This window comes from Capronia coronata (genome assembly GCF_000585585.1).
Source record: "Capronia coronata CBS 617.96 chromosome Unknown acBCG-supercont1.4, whole genome shotgun sequence".
In the NCBI taxonomy this organism is placed as follows: domain Eukaryota; kingdom Fungi; phylum Ascomycota; class Eurotiomycetes; order Chaetothyriales; family Herpotrichiellaceae; genus Capronia; species Capronia coronata.
In genome coordinates this window covers 810,658-834,623 of record NW_006912896.1, presented here as the reverse complement: position 1 = coordinate 834,623, position 23,966 = coordinate 810,658, and the positions used below count along the sequence as shown (strand labels likewise).

Sequence of the window (23,966 nt, the reverse complement as noted above, 5' to 3'; positions counted from 1 at the left end):
ACCTCAACTGAGTGCCCCATTGCTGAGGTATAAAGTGAACACAGCCTGCCAGTGAAAGACGAGGCTGCCAAGTAGGGAGAACCGAGGTCAAAGTGGATCAAGTGTCACGTGCAAGGCTGAGACGCCACCTGGTGCCGTCGCTCTGGCAACTTGCCGGTTGTTTGGGTTTCGGGCTGACAGGCCTGCGAACAACCCACTCGGCATACTGCTGTTGACACTTGCATTTCCTCCCCATCGCTGCTCCACCGCTCTACTTCTACAACTGCGATCGCCTTCAAGTTGGTCGCGCAATTGAACAGCAATTTGGGAGACACCATCAACGGGACATATCATAGTCGTGTCATCGAAGACCTGACCGCCGATTCACGCAGCTCTGAGCAGCCACCATGTCGCAGCCAGCTGGCTTGTTCAGCGTGCGCCGCCCTCGAGAGACGCTGGGAAACATTCAAAACTTCTCAGGAATACCACAACCGGCCTCAGCCATCAAGCGCGTATCCTCGAGCAATGAGTTACGCAATGCGCCTTACACCGCCTCTCACGTACGGTCGACTTCGATAAACCAGAGTGTCCAGCGACCTGCACAGCCCGTCTTCCACCGCTCCTCCTCCGGCGGCAACCTGGCAGACATGGGCATGTCAACAGTACGAAGGTCGGCGTCGAACAATGTCTTTGGAAGCGCGCACACAGGGAGACAGAGTCTGGCACCGAACCAACTTTTCGGGTCGCAGACACCCGCTTCGCAAAGCCTACAGCGCAGAAGCAGTATCTTTTCTCGACCATCCGCCCATGGACCTATCGCCCACCAATCGTTCTTCTCACAAGCGCCAGCCCCGGCAGGCGCACCGAAAGACCCCCGACCCTTGAGGGACTCGTCGTATAGGGCGCGACTGAGTCAGGAATTGCTAGACTACCTGACCCAAAACAACTTTGAGCTGGAAATGAAGCACTCATTGACCCAGAACTCTGTCAAATCGCCGACTCAGAAAGACTTCACATTAATGTTTCAATGGCTTTACCGCCGAATCGACCCGGGGTACAAGTTCCAAAAAGGTATTGACACAGAAGTTCCGCCGATCATGAAGCAGCTGAGGTACCCCTACGAAAGAGACATCACGAAGTCACATCTTGTCGCTGTCGGAGGCCAAAATTGGCCGCGGTTTCTTGGCCTCCTGCATTGGATGATGCAACTAGCGCAGATGGTGGACAACTTCACCCGAGGAGCTTACGACGATGCATGCGCCGAGGCTGGGGTGGACGTATCCAGCGACCGTATTGTGTTCCGGTTCTTATTTGGCGCGTATCAGGACTGGCTTCAGATGGGACCCGAGGACGACGAAGAGAGCGAAGAAGCAGCACTGCAGCCCCACATCCAGGCCATGAACGAGGAATTCGAGCGCGTCAATTCCCGACACGTCGAAGAGTTGAAGATGTACGAAGCCGAGCACGAAGCACTAAAGGCGCAGATCGAAGAATTCGAGCGAAACGCGCCCGACATCGCCAAACTCGACAAGCACTTCAAGATTCTGGAGGACGACAAGAAGAAATTCGAAGAATACAACGCCAACGTCCAGGCCAAGATCGAGAAATACGACTCGCGTATCAAGATCCTAGAAGCCGAGATCCAACGCACAGATGCTGACTTGCAGGTCGTGGAACAAGAGCGGCACGGCCTCCAACAATCAGTAGACCGACAAGGTCTCAATATCCAGGACATCGACCGGATGAACACCGAGCGGGAGCGCCTGACGAAAAACCACGAAGACGCACTGGCCGCGCTGGACGAGATCAACAAGCGCGTTCTGGAAAAAGAAGCCGAGACAGCGCGCAAGCTCGAGGACCTGGAAGCCATCGTCAAGCGGTACAACTCACTGGGGTACCAACTGTCCCTGATTCCATCGACAGCAGTCAATGCCAAAGGCGTCGACTACGAGTTGAGTCTCAACATCTCCGAAAGCAGCAGCAGTAACAACAACAAATTCTCGAGCTCGAGGCGGGCATCGCCCGAGTCGGACCGGCTCCTGGCCGACTTCAACGTCGGCTATTCGCCCATCCACCTTTTGAACCTTGACCTCCGCGGCGCCGTGCGCGGCGCATTCATCGCCCTGCGCAAGGAGATCAACGAGCGCCGCAAAGCCGCGGCAGACGCGGACCTGAACGCACGCGACTTCCTCGACAACATCTCGGAGGCGCTGCACGAGAAGAACACGGAGATCGACAACCTCAACTACCGCGTCAACGAGGCCAGTCGACTCTACGGGAGTCTCAAGGAGAGCAACAACACCATCTACACGCAGCAGACGAGTGCGATCGAGAAGCTGGAGAAGGACCTCGCGCGCATGCGGGAGGGCTTGGAGAGGGGCGTGGTCGAGCTGGAGCAGCGCGAAATGGAGGTCCAGGTCGCGTGGGAGTCGATGCGCGAAGAGGCCGCCCGCGTGCGTGAGGACCTGCATTCCGGCGTCGAGCGCTGTCTGGAGGATGTCATTCGCTTCAAGGTCCACGTCCAGAAAGGTCTGGAGGAGTTTGAGGGCTGGGTTGGGGAGGAGGTCGAATTGGAACTGCTGGGTGACGAGATGGAAGACATGGACTTGGAGGACAAACGCCGTGCAGACGACGACGACGACAACCAGCAGGGGGATGCTGAGTAGCATTCTCATGTTTGGGTCAATGTTGTTGGACATGGACATGGAGCTGCTCTGCGACCGTTTAATGAGGTTCCTTTGGAACGAGGAATTTTATTGTATTCTGAGACGACCACTGGGTTGGTTCTATTTTCGTTCTGTTGCGTTGGCTTGGAGTCGGTATCTAGCTACAGGGTGTTGACTTGAATATGACGACGTGACGACCTTGCTTGACATCCATTGCTTCACTTTGATCTGATCTGAACCGTTTCCGTCTCTGTGGGCCCTATTTTGTTTGATATGGTCGCCGAGCTGTCATCAGCTGGCCTGGACGAAAGAATCTGTCTGATAGTACTGTTGATAGTGTCACCTTTCATGCTTTTCAATTGTTCAACCCCGGCTATGACTATGACAAGAATGGTGTTCCCCCATTCCGGTTCCCAGGTCCGTTCTGGAGTCCAGCAGAATGATGTGTTGACCCTATTAATAAGTTGGTTTCGCTGGACACCGGATCAGTCGTTCGTGCCCCATCTTGCTTTTCTTACTAGTACTCCGTAGTGCCAATCCCGTGGAATCGTTGGGCTGGGACACAATATCTGGTATCGGCCAGCAAACCAAACAATGGGCCAGGTCACAACAATACAGAAATCTGTGGTCACCACTAGGTAGGAACTAGCCGGTGCGAAGCATTTCCATTACATGTGAGCTGCCGCCCTTTCGAGCGCGCAGGAGTGAGTGAGCGTCTTTTCCTTCCATCACAACCAGAAGAAGAGAAGGAGGTGAAGGTATATGCGAACTTGGGCCATGGGCGCAATACAGATTTCGCAGGGAGAACGACATACACACTCCGCTCCAGGGGAATGATTTGGATCAAATACACACTTATCATTTTGCTCCGTTTTGGGGGCCTATCACCCACTGATAGCCCAAAGGGAAAAAGGTCTGGTCCATACTACATGTCTTCGTGTCTCTCGTCGCAAGAAAAAGAATGCTGTGATGCATTGCATTGCATACCATAGGTAGAAGGTATGATGAATGCGGCGCCTCCCCACGACAAACGCTCTAACGCCACAGACACCCACCCGCCGAGTAAGAAGGGAGGAAGGCAAGCAGAAAAGCTGGGCGGGCCTCCAAGAACCAGAACGATCTTTTCAGGCACCAACACGAACACCACCTCCCTCCGTACCCAAGCCCCGGTCGGTGCCTTCTTCAGGTAGGTTCTCGATCTGACGAAGCAAGAAGCTCTTCTCGTCAAGGAACTGGTCGTCATCGGTGCGACCCTCGAGGAAGCCAGGCAGAAACCTCAGAAGGCGGCCACGATTCTTGATCAGGATCCTTCGCACCTCGTCGCTCTTATTGGGGTTGGCCACGAAGACCTTGAAGACGTGGAACGCCTCGTACTGGACCATTTTGCGGTCGTCCTTCAACAGGTTCATGGTGAGTTTGAGGTTGTCTCCACTAGCGACATACTGGGTCATGATGACATAGTTGGCTCGGTCCAGGAGGAGTTCGCCGAGAAGTTTGATGGATTGTCGCTTGGTGACATAGGATGAAGACAGTAGGAGGGTTGGGTTGTAGTGTGATTTGAAAAAGAGATCGTAATTCGTCGCCAGGTACTGCGAGACAAGTTGTTTGTGCTTGGTCAAGATTTCCTAACAGACAACAATACATGGTCAGCATGCCGTCGAAGATTACACCTCGATCCCAACGTATGGTAAGGCAGGGAGGACAAGGCAGGGGTGTGTTTGTGACAGATGCGTACCCTGAAAGTCGTAAATGCATCTGCGCTGACTTCGAAGCTGCCTTTATTGATCCAGGAGAAGAAGTTCCAGAACACGCCTCTACCGCTTTGTCTCCGGCTCACATCGACGTCTTTTAGCTGAACTGCCTTTTCCCCTGGTGCAGATTCGTCATATAGAATAACCGCGGCGATAGTGTCATATTGTAGGGCCTGTCGAAGGATCGTCCCGCAGGGCATGGCGCTCTGAGGATATTCATAGCCCCGACATAACTCGACGATGATCTCGGGCCGTTGGAGAACGAGGTAGGATATCGCTGAAGGGTCGGACTGGGAACTTGATGAGCTGTTCGGAGATTTGAAGCGGAGAATATGCGAAAAGATGATTTGGGCGTCTTTGCGAGCTTCGAAGGGGAGGAGGCGGATGGATTTGGCGAGTTCGAACAGGATGTCTTCTTGGATGATGCAGTGAACCAGCTGGTGCACCTGCTCAGGACTGCACTCGGCTTCTGCTTGTCGTTAGAACAATGGGCGGAGCATCAGGGCCAGGGTGGTTGGGGGTTTCTGACCTGGCGTGCCTTGCACAATCAATTTCATCTGTGACATGTGTTTCGCGACATCTTCTTCCACCTGCGGATTGCTTTATCAGCCGCTAAATCCCTCAGGTTGTTGATACTGTCCGTACCTTTGGGTTGGGGTTAGGTTCAGCCAACTTGGTGAGCAAGTCCTTCAAGGACCTGGCGATCTCGGCGGGCTGCTTTTGTCGTCCTCGTCCACCAAATAGAAAAGCCATGTCGACCAGGGGTGAGAGGGCGCACTGCGCCGATCAGGACTGGACGCTCAGACGGGGTACAGACTGTGTGCTGAAGTTGTATGTGAGGCTATGTGATACAGATGGGGTTGGCTCTGGCGACGCTTTGAATCGTGGTGTGTAGTGGTAGTAGTGGGAGTAGTAGGTGTAGCAGGAGTAGTGGCAGTTGAAGTGCAAGCATCTAGATCGACGTCGCGCTGTGGATCTTCAGTGCCTGGATTGGGGTTGTTTGCATCCTCGGTCGATTGGGCAACAAGTGCCAAGCCATGCACCGTCACGGGGAAGATTAGATTAGATTATAACAGAATATCACCATGGATTATGAATACCGTATCTGCACTGCCAGTATGTTCCAGACAGCGCAGGCTTAGGTGTTTGGAAGTAGGAAACGTGAATTTGAATATGAACTTGAGAGCCAATGTGCAAGAAATCTCCTGGTCTGAAAGTAAACAAGAATACCACTTGCCAGCAACAAGATATCCTGCCCTGTAACTACAAGAGTGTGAACTCAATGATCATCACTCCTCTGTTCAGACACGGCTGCACACCAACCGACAGTGTGTATCGCACCATACGACCTCATCTCTATGTCGCACCCCCCCATAGCCCACGACGATGGAGGTGATCACCTGATTTACCGCCTCTTCAGCCCATCTGAGCCATCTGGCACGGCTGTGCTGCTTGCAGTAGCATCGACATTTTCTTCCCCCGGTGGTGTCTTGGGCCCCGAAAGAGTCTCGTAATCAAGCTCAGTAGCCATCTCCTCTATCATGCTCGTCCTCCTGTGATCTTTCTCGCGCGGAAACTCGTCATGAGGCTTCCCCTGGAACCGTTTGCGGACAGTCTCGATCATCTTGGCGAACCAGTAAAAGTTGAGCGAGTTGAGGACCAGATTGCAGGCCAGATAGACGCCAGCCAGCCAGAAGGGTATGGGTTCAGTGTGAGAACCTGTGAACTTCATCACCTCCGACTGGGCGACTAGGCAGCTGTTCTCACCCAGACACAGCTGCCCGTCTCGGGGGACGAAGATGGCCGAATGAGGTGAGGTCCGTATTTCCCGGAGCAGCGGGCCGGTCGAGTTCAAATGCATCGTGTGCCATACATCTTGATAGACCCGGAGCGACTGATATGTTCCCCAGAGCAGCCGGCAGCAGAAGAACACCGTGAGGAGAATTATGCCATTGTACCATTGCAATTTCGAGCCCGTCATGTTGAGTTTGTCGCAGAACCAATGGATGTTCAAGAAGGGAGAGGACAGTTCGTAGAGGATGAATACCGGGCCATAGTAGTTGCAAAACGGTCTCTGCGCGCATACGTTAGCCTGGTCTGACCAGCAGTACGTAACCTCGTCTGTCCTTGGGACCTACAAATCCAAGAGAAAAGACCGACAGTGCAGTCACAGCATGCGCCCATATCCCGGGACCAAATATCTTGAGATACCGTGTGCTCACGACAAGATCCCATACGAAATAGCCTGTCGCAAACCCCTGGATGAGTCCCGAAGCTCCAGTGTACCCATATATCCGCTCAACTGCGCTGTTTTTCATATCGTAGCGCTCCTTGTCTGTAAACATCACCCACAATGCTAAGGTGTTGATCAAGCACGCCTGCACCAGGGAGACCACGTGCACATCCCAATTGATGCGTGTCCGGCGCGTGAGTTTGGGATAGATATTGGGGAACAGAAAGGTCGAGCACACCGGCGAGATAAGGGATTGCGTTGTCTGATAGACCAGGAATCCAAACAAAACCTCGTGGATATGGTACGGTAGGGTGGGGAGGTAGAGGGCGTCGCAGTACGGCTTGATCAGTTCAACGAGCCAGGGCGGCGGAGGAGGGAACGGATCGATCATCGTGAGGGAGACGAGCTCAGGACCAGGTATAGTATAGCTTGACCGGCACCGACTCTGGCGAGGTGTTTGGCACTACCATCCAATGTGTGTTCGGCGGAGAGGAAGAGGATTTGAACACTGGCAGGCTGGCATTCCAGATGACAACAGTCCCTCCGAAAAGGCGCAGAGCAGAGTCGAAGAGTAGCAGGCGACCTCCAAGTTCGGGAGGATTCGAGGAGCAAATCAGAGGCCGCAACGACGCCGTGGCTGATGAAATTGTTGGGGAAGGCTGCGCGGACCAGGGGCTAAAAAGACCAGCCAGCCTGATGAGCCAGAGGACCCTGAGGACCCTGATAGCACAGATAGTACTCGTCGAGACTGTACATCTATCTACATGATATACAGAGTACCGAAATTATATCATAGCTCCATGATTAGCTTGGTAGTTAACCTAACATATACTACCATCTACCTGAGGAACACCGCCGCTTGACCCAAACACATCCTGTTCGACCAACAAAAGCTACTTCGGGGTCTGCCCTGTTCCGCTTCCAACAACAATCCTCATAGTACCAGTCGCTGAACGCTCATACCCAGAAAGCTTGAATCCAGAGCGCCAACTTGAACCTTCACACAATCTGACCACTACACATCTTTCCGACTCATGTGCCCATATCCTGCGCAGTCATGTGGAAATATTCCTGCGCCTCCCCGGCACTCCCTCGAGAGCCCGCTGTCAATGGCTCGCTTCCGAGGCCGCTATCGCTCCCATGGTACTTGAGCCCTTCTTCCGTGATGCGAGGTGGAGGCTGAAGGTCAGAGAGCCCGTCTGCTTGGGCGTCTGGAGTCTCCAACCCGGCAAGCGTTGTCAGAGCCATCGAATTGTCCTGACCGGCATTCACCTGGCCAGCGTCGTTGGGTATGTCGTGCAGAACCATGGCTGTCTGCGTATCCTCCGTGTTCTCATCCTCATCTTCCTCTGCGATACTCTCAGTCTGGCCATTTACTGTCCCGACAATGCTGCTGGCACAGCTTGTCGAACGTCCGCTGTGTCCGCTCAGCGAGCTGCCGGTCCCGTAAGTCAGGCTATCACTGTACATGACGCTGGTATCGAAGCTTGTTCTCCTCTCTGTGCCTGCGTCACTCTCACCATCGTTATCACTGTCTTCCGCATGCACGCTGAAGTTCTCCTTGTCCGTTAGGTCAGACGAAACCCCGTTCCAGCTTGCTTTTCGCCCGTTCAGGTAGCTGCTGGGGTTGCTTTTGACCGAGTGACTTCGCTTCAGGCTAACTAGCCCTGTTGACTTAGGCACAGGGGCGAGCATCATTGCCATCTCAGGAGTGTTTCGACCTCGATTGCCGGTGACATGGCTTGTGCTGAGAATCCGGCGGTCAACAGTTGATGTTCTTGTGGCTGAAGTCTTGACGTTGGGTCCGAACGGTGTTCTCTTCTTCAACGCCATCCCCACAGCGCCGCCAATGGTCGAGTTCCCACCCTTGATAGAAGTTCTGACTGTCACCGTGCTGGCCGCGCTCGGTACTCTCTTGAGGCTCATGGATGCATCTCTCTCCGCCGGGGATACCCTGGCTCTGCCGGTTGGCTTCGACGATGCCTTCACCACCCGTGCTTGGTTGACAAGGCCCTCGAGGATCCGGCGTTCCAGAACCTCGGCTCTAGCATTCATTTCGCGCATCTCCTCTTGCCGAATTTGCAATGCCGTTTCTAGCTTTGCCACGTCTCGCGTCAGTCTCTTGGTTTGTCCGCTGAGCTCCTCTTGCTCCCGCTTCAACATTGCCATCGAGTCTATCAAGGCATTCTTCTCTTGGTTGAGGGCCACAATATCTAATTCAACCTTCTCCTTTTGGGCGGTCCGTTTCTCCAGTGCGATGGCTGCTTCCCTGGCTTCGGCAGCCTTGGTTTCATGGTGCTCTGTCACGAGTCTTGCTTGCGTGGTCACCATGCTTGCAATATCCGCTGCTGCCGACATCACTTGCTGATGGATCTCGTCAAGCTTCGACATATTGGCCAAGGAGGACTGTGTGTCTTTGTGATGGTCTGCAATGCCCGCGAAAATCTCTTTGGCTTCAGCTGCGTGAGAGAGGAGGTTGTCCAACTTGTTTTGGACTTCACTGTCGTCGTATTCTTTCGGAACTGACGTCTCCTGGACAACGACAGGGCTAGAAGGGGTGGAGGGAAGGGCTGGGAGCAAGGGCGGAATCGCTGCGGGTATCGAGTCGACCACCGATTTGATCTCTTCCGTGGCTTGCGCGAAGTTCTCGGTCTGTTGCTGGGAATGCTCATAGTGCTGGCTGACAACTCCTAGTACCTCACGAATTGCTGCCAGAACGGCTGGCTGGTGTTCGGTCACCGAATCTTCAAGCCTTGTCACTGTAGCAAATGCTTTGGCGATTTCCTCCCGGGTCACTCCGTGTTCGTATGCACTCGCAGTACGGAGGCCGTCGAGTTTGGAATTGGACTCTTCGATCGAGCTGAAAACGGTCTTGGAATCCTCGGAGACGCGCTCACATGTTTCGGTAACGGTTGACCCAAGCGTGTCCACGAGTAGCTTCAGATCCTCTACAACAGCTTTGGTGCCACTGGTGGCTTCAAGGTGAGCACTGTCCCGATCTTCAAGTGCAGTCAACTTGACGTCGCTTGCGAGTTGTGCGTCGTCGTACTTGGACATCAGCTCGCTGAATTTCTCCTCGATGGTCGCCTTGATCTCAGCACTTGTCTCATCATGTTTCGTAAACAGAGTCGCATCTCGCTCCTCCATCTCTGTTTTGGAGATTGCATGATGCTCAAGGTGCCGTTCAAGCTCACTCTTGATCATCTCTGATATCTCTTCAATGCTCGAAGCTGTTGCATACTTGCCCATATCATCGTGATGCATTCCTAGTACTTTGTTCAGCTCCACAATGCCGTCTGCACTGCCCTCTACCTTGCCAACGAGCTCTTCTCGTAGGTCGCCAATAACATTTTTGACATCGTCGATCTTCGTCGCAAGCCCGCCATGTTCGATCTTTCGGGCTTCAAAAGCCTGGGCAGTGAGACCATTGTCTGCCTCGAGCTGCTCTCGGAAAGCTTTCAGGTCATTCTTCAGATCCGCCAGGTCCTCCTTGCTTGAGAGCATGTCGACTTCTGGAATCTTGATGCTATCAATCTGGCTTTTGATGTCCATACACAATGTCTCCACGACTTGAAGTTCAGTCCGATCCATGGTGCTATCCGTTGACTGGATGCCGTCAATCTTCAATTTTACCTCTTTAACATTACTCTGGACATCCTTCAGCATCAACTCTATCAGAGTGAAATCTTCTCTGGTAGCGTCGTCGCTGGCCCGTGACCCGGTGTCTTCCACTGCCATTCTGATATCTTTCAGGGTCAATTCAAGGGCATCAATCTGGCTCGATCTGGCAAGAGGCTCGGAGTTTTCAGAGAGAACTTCATCAAGCTTGGCTTTCACATTTCGGAGCAAGGTCTCAATGGCGTCGGTGTCTTCTTTCGAGGCTGCGTTTTCTGGCATCGTCGCTTCTGGTGGAGGCGCCTCCCGGATCTGGTCGACCGCGGCGTTAACTTGGTTGATAGCAGTGTATAACCCATCGAGGTCGTCTTTGTGCAGGTGATTCTCCTCTTGCTTGGACCGGTGGACCGACTCTTCCACTTGATGGATTGCATCGTAGATCTCGTTCATATCATCTTTGTGTATGCGTGTTTCTGTTGGCGCCGGCGGCGGTGTCATACCGTCTAATGCTTCGACTTTGATTCTCAACTGAGTGATCATCACTTTCAATCCCTCTATCTCAGTAGAGATGCGGGTTTGATCATGAACGACCATCTCTTGACCTCCGGCTGTGCCTGTTTCGGAATCCTCATTCTGCTTCTCATACAGCCGGCCGATATCTGTGCGGACTTCCTCAATTCCTGTTTTCAGCGCGTCAAGTATTTCATAGCTTGTGCTGAGGTCAACCGGGCGATCAGTCAATTTTTGAATGTCGGCTCTGATGCCGTCGACACCGTCCTGGAAAGCGTCCAGCAGTTCACTGGTGTTCGAAAGAATGCTTTCGTTGCCATCCCCTTTGGGTACTGATCGAGTCGAACCAAGGCCTTCACGGATCACCTCGAGCACCTCGTCACGATCCAGTGACGAACCGCTCTTGATTAGGGTACTGGCCAGAGTCGTCCGCATGTGTTCCAGCTCTTCCTTGACTAGACGAACAATGTCTTCGCTGTTGCTGCTGAGACTGGAATGTCTGTCATCGGATAAATCCCGAATGGCGTCCAAGATTTCGTCCTTCTCAGAGACAAGATCGCCTCTCGCCATGCTCTTACTGATGGTCTCCCGAAGATGCTCAAACTCCTTCTCCATAGCATCCAAAAGTTCAGGCGTGTTGGGAGCTCCCTGGCTGCGACCTGAAAGGCCCTTGTCGATGTCTGCTTGCATGGCAGCAAAGCCAGCTTTGACAGTGTCAATAATCTCATCCTTGCCAGTGACATCCGAGGCGCGGTCAACGTAGCTCTCGATCTCGGCTCTGAGATCCTCAAGACCGTCCTTAAGAGCGTCGAGCACCTGTTCGGTGTCCTTCCCACTGGCGGCAGAGTATTGTTGAAACTCTGTCTTCATACTGCCGAGAAATTCATGCATGGCCTCAATGACGCGTTCACCCATGCCTCCAAGTGGATTCTGGTCGCCTTCGAGGCAAGCCCTGATTGCATCGAAGAGGTCTTCACGGTTGAACTCAATCTCCTTCGAGATCGGTTCTTGATTTGACAAACCCTCCCGCACAATTTCTGCGAAGCCTTCCTGGGTCATTTTCTCTTGTTGTGCTAGCCCGTCTCGAATAGCTTCACGGACGTCTTCTCGAGTTAGATCGCTGCCGCTGCCCATCGCGTTGGGGACGCTAGGCCACTGGAAGGTTTCCAGACACTCGCGGACAGCGATCACCATGTCTTCTCTTGAGACTGCTGCAGGAATGTGAAGGTCAGGTAGTTTGAACTCCGCCAACCCTTTTCGAACAGCTTCGAGTACATCCTGGTAGCTGGCGCCCATGTCCCTGGCGATAGGTTCCTGAGGTTGATATGCTTTGAGGCCCTCTTTGAGCGTTTCCAATATTTCGTCTCGCTCAAGTCCAAAATGCTCCAGAGCGATTTCTGGCTTGCAGTCCTCCCATGCTTCTCTAATTGCCGCAAGCAACTCTTGTCGTTCCGCAATTGGATTCCGAGTTCCTTCTTCATGAGGGCGAGGCCATCCAGATAGTATTCCCTGCACGGCGTGAATCACCTCCTGAGTGTCGACTTGTGACTGGGGTTTCTCCAACGAACGGCGCCTGCTCTCTTGCAAAATGTGATGCATGTGCTCTTTGAGTTCCACAAGGCCTTGCTGGACTATGGCGGCAATCTCATCTGATTTCACACCTTGAGCCTCACCACTGCTTCCTTTGTGCGCATTCAGAGTATGTTCCAATTTCCTTCCAAGCTCGCGACCCATTCCAAGGACTTCACCTCTCAACTCCCGGACAAGAACTTTGACCTCGTTGGTAAGGCCGCCTCCCTGGGCAAGGGACTGCTTGACACTCTTCAACATCTTCGTTAACTCGTCATTCGTCGTCTCTGGGCTCGATTTGGCGAGACCTCCTGTTCGAGGATCTCCGTCGAGATAGAGCTCCAAGTTCGAAGGTCCTTTCCCGTTGTCAGTGGCCGGTGACCGCACCAAAGCTTTCGATCCTGACTCTTGTTTCATCTCCTTCATCAAGATTAAGATATCCTCCAGTTTTGACATCATCGCAGGGTCTATCGCAACCGGAGTAGCGGGCCCAGATTGTGAACGTGAGAGAGCCTGTGTTTTGACTGCCTCAAGAGTGCTCATGATTCTGTCCTGGCCTTCACGAGTAGCCATCTCCCTGAGAACCTTTTCTAGAAGAGCGATACTTGCTGCTCCATCCACGCAAGCAAGAGAGGGTGAAGCAGTCAACTCTCGTTCAAGTGACATGGAAAAAGATGTCGGGCTACCAATGCGTGGCAGCCCGAAGCTCTTTGGTCGTGGAGAACCGTTATGTGCCTTGTCGTCGAGATAAAGCCCCATGTTTGGAGTAGATCTGCTAGCCTCCGGCGAGGGAAGCATTCGGGAGTCAAGTTTGCTGAACTTGTTCTCAAGCCCTGTGACCAATTCTCTTAGACTCTTGCGGATATCCTCGTCCCTTGATGTAGTGGCTTCTTTCAAACTCATCAGATCACCATAGTTGTCCTTGCTCCGCTTGTTGAGACTTGCCATCTCTTTTTGGACGTTCGCGACTATGTTGGTGAGACTCAATATCTGAGAAGAGAGGGCATCAAATGAGAATGTTGGCGGCGATGCTCCATTGCTGATGTCCCCAAGGGGCATGGCGTCCTGTCTATTTCTGACTGTCTGCAGAGCCAACATGTTCGAGCCTGGCGGTGTGTTCTCCACCTCTTTAGACCTCGATACATTTCTGTCTGCAGGCGTTGGAGTCTCTGACCTCGGTCGTGTTGGGCCGCGGTCGGAGGATCTGCTGCTACGGAAGTCTTCGAAGTCCACGAATTTGGCGGTGCGTAGGCCTTTCTCGGGAGATCTTCTTTCCAGAGAATCGCTCAGCCGGATGCCGCCAGGGCTTGGAATGTTTTGCGTTCGCCTGTTGTGTGGTCGCATGATGTTTCGGTCAGGAGAAAGCGGGGGAGGATTGGTCGTGTAAGAGCTGGGCGCATTCTCTCGTGCTCTTGCTGTGATCAGAGCGGCAGCTTCATCGATGCGTTTGGAGGTGTTAGATCTCGTAATCGGGCTCCCTACTCCGGGGTTCAACGGTAGTGGTGGAGGTGCTCTATCGGGATCTGAACTGTCCCACCTGTATTGTTTATCAACATTTGTATCCAGGGCTAGGATGCCGGAGGACCACTCACATGGGCACGGAGCTTCTGCCAGACTCCGAAAAAGAGTGTTGGTGCTTCACTAATCGAGACTCAGCACGGTCCCGGGAGGCGTCCCTGGAACTGGTCGAGTAGGTAGACATGGTGGTCAATGCCTTGTGGGGAACGTCTTAGGAATGCTGTCAATTAAGATGAACGTCCTCGATACTCATGTTGAGTCAGCACGTATTGATATTTTTTTAACAGCCAGACTGTATACTCTGAGGGAACACAAGAGTAAGGAGGATCAAGCGGTTGCATGAAAGCGAGCTCTACAAGCAGATATTCTTTCGATAGTACTCAACATGTCGGCATTGGGCTACGGGCTGATTCATGTTTGACCCTTCCCAATCAGGCGATGTAAACAAAGCTAGCCTAGTCATGTGACCCGGCACAGCTAGCCAATCATATTTAACCTCTGGCAGCCACACATTTCAAGCGCCAAGCCTGCGAAATCCCACACACCCGGCCTTGCGATCTCCAATATCACCGTAATTTTGTGTCGACCATCGCCTTCAATTCCACGATCATTTCAAGTCCAGCGTTTGACCTCAAGATGAAGTGTAAGCAGCCACTTTAAAGCGAAGCACTCAGCCAGCTACTAATTCCCACTTGTAGTCCTCAAGGTCGGCCGTGTGGCCATCATCACTCGAGGCCGATATGCCGGAAGGAAGGTACGAACACACAAATCCAGAGCAATATCGACGAGCGCTTGCGTCGAATCGCTTGGTTGCCGACTTGTCAAGGTCAGCGTTGACAGAAGTTTTGCAGGTCGTCATCATCCAACCCGTCGACTCCGGCACGAAAGCCCACCCGTTCTCCTACGCCCTCGTCGCAGGTATCGAGCGCTACCCTTCGAAAGTCACCCGTCGCATGGGGAAGAAGCGAGTAGAGAAGCGATCCAAAATCAAGCCATTCATCAAGATGATCAACTACAACCACATTATGCCGACTCGCTACACACTCGAATTGGAAGGACTCAAGAGCGTCATCTCTAACGACACTTTCAAGGAGGTCTCCCAGAGAGAGGATGCCAAGAAGAACGTGAAGAAGGCCTTGGAGGAGCGATACCTGAGTGGGAAGAACAGATGGTTCTTCACACCGCTGAGATTTTGAAGCCCCGGCGAGATGAAAAGTTTGCTGTGGTGGGCAGTTTACGGCGATACCAGGGTATGAGGACTTCAATGTGCTCGTCTGCGGACGATGGCAGGGACGCCAAGATCCATGAAACAACTTGAAATAAATTCAATTCGGAACTTTCTGAGGATCAGTTGTTGCCCGCTACGTACCCCGACCTGCAGGTACCGAGCGGGAGATCAGCCCAACGCAAGTGAAACTTGAATGCCATGACAATTATTAGAACACGGAGAAGAGATGAGGAATAACAGATTGAGGAGTCTCATGCTTATGGCTCAAACTCTTCTGTCGACATCCATCGTGTTAATGTCTCACAATGCTTATTCAAGATACAGATCATCCTTCAAACGCTGCAGATTTCTGAACAGTCCAGCGGCACCACCGCCCTCACCCAGTCCCTTTTGATTCCAACCCGTGGAGGAGCCTGATCCATCGGCTCTAGCATTTCGAGCACCGCCACGTCCTAGAGCCTTCTTCCTATCTTCCACAATCTTCACGAGAGAGTCCACAAACTTGGTTCTTGCTCTTTCTTCGCCCGTCCCTTTCCATAGCATTGACAGTTGTCTGTATGCCTCGACCCTTTGTGTGGCTGCTTCAAGACCCGCGTAGCCACCAGACACTGAGTCAAGAAGATCGGTGATCTCTGTCCGTATGCCCTTCAACACCTCGCGTGCCTTGTCATCTTCCTCCGTGCTCTGGATGCCTAGTTCCGGGGACGACACAGAAATCAGAGAGGAGGCCATGGACAATTCCGAAGGAGGGATTGGCCACTTCATCGCCTCTCCGAAGAGTGCGATGACAGCTTCAAGGCGCGTCTTGACTTTCCCGAGTGACCGCAACTGTGTCATGAATTCAGGCTCTTCCACCTTCTCTGCTTCTTGCCCATTGTTCAAGTCGTAATCGTGGGCATCCGGAGCTTCCAACGTTCCTTTTAGCACTTCACTCTGTACGAAACGGCTGATATCGTCTCGCAAAGACTCTGTCAATAGGTCATGAAGCCCGTTTACATCGCCACGCAGAACCTCCACTTCGTAGGCCAGACGGTTTCCACTGCGAATGATCTCGTCCGTCAAAGCGCTTAGCTCGGAGGAGGCCCGGATGTTTAATGTGTTGAGTGCATTCAGGACTGCGAGGGTCTCGGTTGAAACGGTCTGGATATGCGCGGTTCTGCTCGCCTTCTGTGGCTGTGTTTGCGATGCAATGTGCAGTACGGGAAGAGTTTCATTGAGGAAGTCGACAGGGTCGAAATGAGGCTGACTGAGCTTTGCAAGCACGGAGGTACTGGTATCAGTGCTGCCAGTAGGCGATTCGGCCTCGATCCTCGCAGGCATTTCAGGGCTGCGCTTCAGACTGAGGTCGATCCTTGTAACAGTGGAAAGATTGTTCCAAGATCAAGATACGCCGCTCATTTTGTGCTTGACACCGCGGAGTGAGTGACTGTAGATATCCGATCCCACAGCGCGGTCGCCATCCAGCCAGAGGCGAGAGCAGGATGGAAAAGACTCCCTGCCTGACAATGATAGACGTCGAGCCAGATATTCTGCTGTCTCCAAATGGTGGACACTCCAGTAAATAAGTACCTACGTACTAGTAATGTGGTAAAGCGGTACTTGAGGACATCTCTTTTGCTGGCCGTAGTACTAATTGGAACAATGTTTCTCCGCTGCCGACCGCGGGTCGCTTGCCGAGCTTTGACAAGAATTTACACGTTACATACATAGGTACCTACTCTGTATGTGTAGTTCGAAGCTCTCGCTCATCGATGCCTGGAGAGTACATTAGCTAGCATCAATGATATACATGCCGTCTACCATTAACCTCTTGCAATCATTACAGATATGTTGGGAAATCGGCTGGAAAGGCAGAAATCCTGTCAGTGTGCCAAAAGAGAGATGGTATAGTACAGGTGCAGTAAAGGTGCTACCAAAAAGCAACACTCGCACCGCAGGCAACGTGACCTTCACTCACTGCATGTTGAGACGGTGCGGTGTTTGTCTGCCTGGTTCTGAGACTGCAGGTGCTGCTTCACTGCAGACACAATATGTTGACCTTTGCTCCGCCATAACCTCAGTCTCGTCTCATCGCGAATCTCAGTTAAGTCTTCAAAGGGCAGACACAACCCTTCTCGCGCTCAGTATCTCTTTGACTTCTTCCCATACCCGCGTTCCCATGCCTTTCTTCCAAACCCCTGAACCTTAACACACTTTGTGCCCTCATATTCCCGTCGCGCTGTCTCTTGAAGGCGCGGGAGCTCGTCACGGTATTGACAGCTTTGCCGCTGAGATCGGTTGTTCAACTTATCGATCTGCTACGTACGACCACCGCCATTCCAAGCCTCTATCGCCTCTATCGCCTAAGCTGCGCACAGTCTGGTTCTCTCACATTTCCCTCAAAGTGGAAGTGACCATAGCGGCGCCTGCGGTATCCCTTCACCTTACATCGTTGCGTCTAACCCTTCAAGTTCAGCTTTGCCATGATGGCTCGGCGACTGTTTATGAAACATCTTGCGGACGCCAACCTCGCAGACATAGCACAGCTAGAAAATGTGCACTCTCCAGATGAGGGGCTTGTGAGCTGTGTCTACACCTATCCACCAAGCGCAGCACCATGCCGCGTTGGCATACAAATGTGTACTACCAATATCGACGAATACCCTGATGGTAATTCATTTATGCTCTACACAGACGACGAGGACATCAACCCTGTCATTCCACAGACGTTGCAGAGGGTGACTGAAAATGCTACGGGCAAGACACTACCAGACATCCTTTCCGAGGTTTCACAACGGCTCACCGCAGCCATCACCCGTCAAATAGGAGAAGAGGAGGCGGCCAGCGAAAATGGAACAGATGTTTCTGACGATCTTAATGATCTTGACGCGGATCTCGAGTTCTACGATTCAGACGACGGTGAGTTTGGCTTAGCCGAGCTCAGCTGCAACGGTGAAAGATACGGTAGAGGATCCTCGGATACCAAGTCTTGGTCAACACAAAACCGAGAGAAAGTGCGCAAGATACGGGAGGACCTCCGGGCGCTCAAGAACGCGGGTTTCCGTGTCGGTGTGTTTGGCGATCTTGCTGGGTCAGGCGTTCTATGCGCTTCTATTCGCACTGTCAAGCTAGGTCTCTCTGAAGAAGCGATGCAAGCATGGGGTTTGCGGCGCAAGCACTACCTAGTGCTCATGATCAAATATTGTGGCAGCTACATTGGAGCTGACAAGCTGGCGGAGATTCCTCTTGCCCGAGCCCCTATGAAAATGCGAGTTGGCCTCTGTGAGCACTACAAGCCCTCCTTGCATGACGAGTCAGTGTTCCTCGACGACATGCAAGCAGAAGATACGTCGCATCAACTTGGAACAAATGACAACGCTCCTGGCTTGGAGCCATTGTTCATTGGAAAAGCACTGAACCAACACCTTGAGGAGCGAGTTTTCCTAATCATCAAGGCCCGAATCTCATATGGTCTAAGCTGGCTAGGAGCAGAGACACTGGTGGCAGACAGACAGGCATGCTCCCAAAGTGCGCCCGTTGACAACTTGGCCAAATATCGATGCGACGACAAAGCCTGGTCTCGCAATCTTTCTGACGTCGCATTGGCAGACCATATGCACGAAGTGCAGCTCAAGCACGCTTCATTGCCGTTGATCATGATGCAATTCGTTATCCGCCATTTCGTCAGATGCACCGAATTCTGCCTCGTGTGTCATTGTCGGCTGGACGACTCGTTCGAGGCTCTGAAGCCGTACGTCTGCAGCAAACCACTTTGTCTATACCAGTTCATGTCTCTTGGCTTTGGCACCAGTTTGGAGTGGGAGATCTTCTCTCAACCGTATGTGGTCGATCTCCTGATCAGCTTCTGCTATACTGCCGCCAGCCTCGACCGGCTTAAAGACCTCCCAATCGGCATGGGCCTGATAGTACCCGTTGTTCCCCGAGCGCTCGCTTACCCTCCAGGGGCTACTTCGCATAGTGCTGCTCGAGGGCAATCGTCAGCTCCGCCACTTTCATCACAGGGAGAATCATCGTTCGCATGCCATTGGTCACCCAGTCTCAACTCACTCATGGTTGAAGGGGACTATCAGTGCACAAATGTGCAGAAACTCAAACGCGGAGACTGGCTGGTCATCATGTCCACTAAAAGCGATTTGGGCGCTCATTGTCGCGTTCAGCATGTCGCATTACCCCAGATTTCTCTTGGGGAGCCCGTGTGGGCGGATGACACGCCGGCGACTCAGTCAGCAACACAGCGGATCCAGAACAACAATGCATCACTCACATCGCAACCTATCAAGGCCATATGCTACGTCTATGATAAACAGTTTGAGGATCTGTCGAAAGCAGATCAACTGCATGCAGTCCTTACATTGTTGGAAGCTTTGCCCAGTGTCGGCGAAATGTACCAGTACCTGGAAACCCAGACAAAGGGTCGACTAGGCAAAACTGCATCTTTGAAGGCCTGGAGTAACAGAGTTCCTGAGTCGTCTGTCAACTTGCTTCGCTGGATTGTGGCCTCGAACCGATCGTGTATTGTGCCAGTGGACGGAGTCGCCGGCAACATCGATCTCACGGCCTCAATCTCAAAGGAACCTCGTGTTGGGGAGATGTGCATGTGGATGCAATTCCGCTTCGCCCAAGGAGCACCCGACAAAGAGAAGCGGTTCGATGACTGTGTCATGGCAGCAGTGGCTCAGACCAAATCTACATATCCAACGATTTTTGCCTGGCATGGCAGTCGATTGGCCAATTGGCACTCGATCGTCCGGCAAGGCTTGAACTACAATGAGTTGGTTCACGGACGTACTTTTGGAAATGGAGTATACCTGAGCCCGAGTGCGCAAGTCAGTCTGAGTTATGTCGGTGCAGATGGTCAACCTCGCGATCAGTGGAAACGCTCGCTGCTGAAGGTCAGCACGGCTATCTCACTGAATGAGGTGGTCAACAACCCAGACAAGTTTGTCAGTAAAACCCCACACTATGTGGTCTCCGACACTGACTGGATCCAAACGCGGTATTTGTTTGTCAAGGTGGGCGCGGAACTCAAATCGGTCAGTGGTCCTGCGACAGAGATCTACAAACAGGACCCTCTCCATGTCGCCCACAATGACAACAACTTCCCAATCACAATACCCATGACGGCCATCTCCAAGTCTCGCAGACCGTTCGAGAGCATCCGGGCCACATCAACCACGGATGGAAAGCGCGCGAAGAGCATTGTCGGCATTGACCAAGCCACCGCCGAGCGTCAAGAGGATGACGCTAACAGCGTCGTTTCTGATGCCTGCGACCTGGCGATTTTGAGGACGGACGAATTCGGCGATTGCATGGTCGATAGCGGAGACGATGCTACAACCAAAGAACCGGAAACCGATTTCGTCCCTGGGACACTTGATATGAGCAACATCAAGTTTCTGGAGCCGCCCGAAGACGCGAACATCACCTCCACCAAAGCCCTGATGCGACTGCTGCAGGAGGCCTCGGATGTGCAGAAGAAAACTCCACCGGCGATGCTGGGATGGCATATCGATTACAGCGGGTTCAACAACATGTATCAGTGGATTGTCGAGCTACATAGCTTCCCACTGACCCTACCTTTGGCTCAGGACATGAAGGCTGCCGGGCTGACTTCGATCGTACTGGAAATGCGCTTCTCGAGTCAATTCCCGTTCGTCCCGCCTTTCCTCCGTGTCGTCAAACCACGGTTTCTTTCATTCGCGCAAGGCGGCGGAGGCAATGTGACCGAGGGAGGAGCCATGTGTATGGAAGTGTTGACCAACAATGGATGGAGTGCGGCTCAGAGCATCGAGAGTCTTTTGCTGCTGGTACGTATGGCACTTTTGGACGAAGAGCGACCGGCGAGGCTGGCAAAGGCTGGTGCAGGGGTGTCAGATACCTACGGCATTGCAGAGGCGGTCGAGGCATACGTGCGGGCCTGTCGCAACCACGGATGGCAGGTTCCTGCAGGATTCGACAAACTTCATTTGGCATGAAGGAAGATCAACCTTGGCAGGTGCAGATTCAGATGGCGATGTTGATGATGGGGGTTGTTGCTACCTGAGGTGGAGGATGGAGAGAGGATGAAAATGGGAGGCGCTCAGCATTTCATTCTTGGTCGGATTCGAGAATTAACAATTAGCAGCATCACGACGGATGAAGGCGGGATCTTGCCGAGGATATGTAGGTCATGCGCCCCAGCGACACTGACTATGGGGGAAGCGTCAAAAACTGGATTCGGGAAGTCGAACAGGCGTTTTTATGACACTGCATGGCGGTGATTTCAGCATGGCGCAGGGGGCTTACAGGCAGCAGCATCCAGGCACCGGCAGACAGACAGATTGGCTTTATTATGGCTTTCGTTTTCGCACGGAGGACACTAAATACGCCCCCAGGGATGGAAATCATGAGCAGATGCAACAGCAACAGCGACGACACAAGTGAGTCGGGCCATTGATACTACCATTTGCTGGAACAGGCGAGCAACAATGGATAGCTAGCGAGCTAGGTAGTGATGTCGGTAGTCCAGAAAATGCAGATCAAGCTGGTGGCGTGCAATGCCTACCTTTTAGCTACTCTATGCTGAGGTCGTCCACACTGCGTGCAGTTCGTTGCCCGGGGTGTTGAAGATTCGAATTCGGTAAGGATGCAAAGCATGCAGTATTACTACTAGTGTAGTAGTATAGCACCTTTTACTAGTAGTTGCCCTTCCTGCCAGATGTTGACATGTGCAGTACGGGCACAGGAATTACTGTTCAGAGCCTGCGTGTAGTTGCGACACTTTTCACATGCTTCTCGGCATGGATCGATCATTCGATGACTTCTGACGTTCATCAAACTATGGCTTGCATACGGCGGTTACATACACCAGGCTGCACCCCTGGCCCGTCTGCTCATTCGACAGAAGTGGAGGCGGGAGATTTGGACCCAGGCGCTGGCACAAGGTCGCCCTTGGAGCATTTTGCTGGGACCCGTGTCGACGATTGATACAGACCGAAGGAGGAGTTGCGACCTGGCACGGGCACGGGTGCTTGGGGAACCATTTTCTTCGAAGACTCCGTTCAAAGGGAGCGGACCGACCTGGCCAGAGGACTGCAACCGTGTCAGTGTGCATCGAGGCGATAAGATCTGAAAGGGGCCTATAGTTGTCGCTTGGGGACGGACCGGCCGGGGCAGCGTCCGCATCCATCCATCCATCGCTGGTGTCGAGCGAGATGGGGGACGGACACACACATATGTTCTGAAGGGGAAAGCTTCCCCCGCGTTATGGGACTTCTGCCGGTGGAGACCTGACACTTGTAATTTGTGAGTACAGCAAAGCGGGGAGGCAGGTTTCGTTTCAAGTGTCCCAAGGCCTGCATGAATATCATTACACGTCCAACGAGCGCGTGTGCGTATGCCTTGCTCCTTTTGGATTTTGGTATCACATGCTCGAAACCCTCACCTTCAAGATTGGCAGGGGAGAAAGGATGTCAGGGGTGTATGGCAATCATCATCAAAGTTACCGTCCCGGGCGGGCTCATCGACCGATCGATGAGGAGGGTCGGGAGGGATTCGAAAGTGCTTGCCATGTCGATGCTCATACCTTGTTTCTCCCCCGCAAAACATACCCAGGTGGGTGGGTGTATCTGACCTATTTGTAACGTTCCGGATGACAGGTGGCAGGGAATATGCATCTAATATGCCATTCCATTTCTGCGGTTTCTGCGGAGAGACAAGAGGGAGAAAAATGCGGAGCGAGGCTGGAGCAGATTACTAGTATGCAGGATACTGACAATTCGCGGAGGTAGTATAAAGACAAACCAGACCAGGGATCCCTGTCGGCAGTGACATATAGGACCTCTTTCTTTTTGTGCTGCTATCGAGTTATGTGTTTTCAAGGGCGGGCGGATGGGTGCGGTGTCACGACTCGGCGGTCGTTGGTGACGTTGAGGGGGGTGGTTGTTTGTGTGAGGATGCCATGATAATGCCGCGCGGGGATGTCGGGAAGAGTGTCGCCTAGCAGGCAGGTTGCAACCTGTCAGTATGTGCCTTGTGGTGTTGATGAATGTTGGTGGTGTGTGCGTGTGTGTATGTGGTGTTGATGTGAAAGGGGAAGAAGCTTATCAAACCACTGTCAGGCTATGACGGCTCCTTCAAACAACAGTAGGGACGGATATGTCTCCCGGCCGGGCAGCGATACCTACGTATGATAAATGGAGCTGGCTGCCATACTAGCACTACTAAGTACGGTAAGTCAGTGCTAGCCACACGGCAGCGGCATAGTGCAACGGGACTAACAGGAGTAGTGACGAGTAGCAGAGACGCGGTACTGTACAGAGGATACTTGCCTAGATCCCTTTGGTGTCAATTGATTGTAAATCGACATCTTGGTTCCACTGTCCAGCGGGATCAACTTTCACATGTCAAATCTGTTGGTCTCTTCTGGCCTCATCCAGCGTCATCAATTCCCCGTCGCCGCGATGTTCTGTGTCGCAGGCTGCTCAACCGTCTCCCTTTTTCCTGTTTTAGCTGCAGGCGGCCACACACCCGCTCCTGGAATGAGATACTGGCGCCGGCTGGCCCAGTTTCCTGAGCTCGAGCTCTCGGCCTAGTAGCAAGATAAAACCTGAATCATGCTTTTCTAGAAGATCCAGCACCACCACCACCACCACCTACCTAGTAGTAGCAGCACTCAATCCATAATTCCCCTACTCTTCCCTCCCGTCTTCTCTATCTTGTCGTCCCATCTTATACCTACACACATACACACGTCTGCAATTAACTGCCATTGAATTTGTTCCGTTTCTTCCATAACGAACCTGTGCCGGTACAGCATCATTCAACTGTTGGCAGCTTGATTGAGTGAGTGTCTCCATCCCCTAGCACTCAGCCTGCCTGCGCTTTCACATGCCATTTTCCCCGCCACCAATGCAGCG

General features: G+C 52.7%; 7 protein-coding genes across 7 annotated transcripts; 3 read left to right on the top strand and 4 right to left on the bottom strand.

Annotated features, from left to right (window-relative positions):
• Window positions 1–386: 386 nt before the first annotated feature.
• Window positions 387–2,645, top strand: A1O1_04864 (uncharacterized protein; the record flags this gene model as incomplete). The annotated part of the gene is made up of 1 exon (XM_007725753.1): window positions 387–2,645. One exon carries the CDS (start codon window positions 387–389, stop codon window positions 2,643–2,645), a length of 2,259 nt encoding a protein of 752 aa, XP_007723943.1.
• Window positions 2,646–3,769: 1,124 nt separating this feature from the next.
• A1O1_04863 (calcium binding protein 39) lies at window positions 3,770–5,149 on the bottom strand (the record flags this gene model as incomplete). The annotated part of the gene is made up of 4 exons (XM_007725752.1): window positions 3,770–4,270; window positions 4,381–4,868; window positions 4,926–4,986; window positions 5,042–5,149. 4 exons carry the CDS (start codon window positions 5,147–5,149, stop codon window positions 3,770–3,772), a joined length of 1,158 nt encoding a protein of 385 aa, XP_007723942.1.
• A 652-nt stretch (window positions 5,150–5,801) lies between these two features.
• Window positions 5,802–7,020, bottom strand: A1O1_04862 (uncharacterized protein; the record flags this gene model as incomplete). The annotated part of the gene is made up of 2 exons (XM_007725751.1): window positions 5,802–6,470; window positions 6,535–7,020. 2 exons carry the CDS (start codon window positions 7,018–7,020, stop codon window positions 5,802–5,804), a joined length of 1,155 nt encoding a protein of 384 aa, XP_007723941.1.
• Window positions 7,021–7,661: 641 nt separating this feature from the next.
• A1O1_04861 (uncharacterized protein) lies at window positions 7,662–14,025 on the bottom strand (the record flags this gene model as incomplete). The annotated part of the gene is made up of 2 exons (XM_007725750.1): window positions 7,662–13,860; window positions 13,916–14,025. 2 exons carry the CDS (start codon window positions 14,023–14,025, stop codon window positions 7,662–7,664), a joined length of 6,309 nt encoding a protein of 2,102 aa, XP_007723940.1.
• Window positions 14,026–14,477: 452 nt separating this feature from the next.
• Window positions 14,478–15,037, top strand: A1O1_04860 (60S ribosomal protein L27-B; the record flags this gene model as incomplete). Its single annotated transcript, XM_007725749.1, has 3 exons — window positions 14,478–14,484; window positions 14,540–14,595; window positions 14,693–15,037. The coding sequence occupies 3 exons, from the start codon at window positions 14,478–14,480 to the stop codon at window positions 15,035–15,037; spliced, it is 408 nt and encodes a 135-aa protein (XP_007723939.1).
• A 341-nt stretch (window positions 15,038–15,378) lies between these two features.
• On the bottom strand, window positions 15,379–16,389 carry A1O1_04859 (uncharacterized protein; the record flags this gene model as incomplete). The annotated part of the gene is made up of 1 exon (XM_007725748.1): window positions 15,379–16,389. The coding sequence occupies one exon, from the start codon at window positions 16,387–16,389 to the stop codon at window positions 15,379–15,381; it is 1,011 nt and encodes a 336-aa protein (XP_007723938.1).
• Window positions 16,390–17,534: 1,145 nt separating this feature from the next.
• Window positions 17,535–21,044, top strand: A1O1_04858 (uncharacterized protein; the record flags this gene model as incomplete). Its single annotated transcript, XM_007725747.1, has 1 exon — window positions 17,535–21,044. One exon carries the CDS (start codon window positions 17,535–17,537, stop codon window positions 21,042–21,044), a length of 3,510 nt encoding a protein of 1,169 aa, XP_007723937.1.
• Window positions 21,045–23,966: the final 2,922 nt, after the last annotated feature.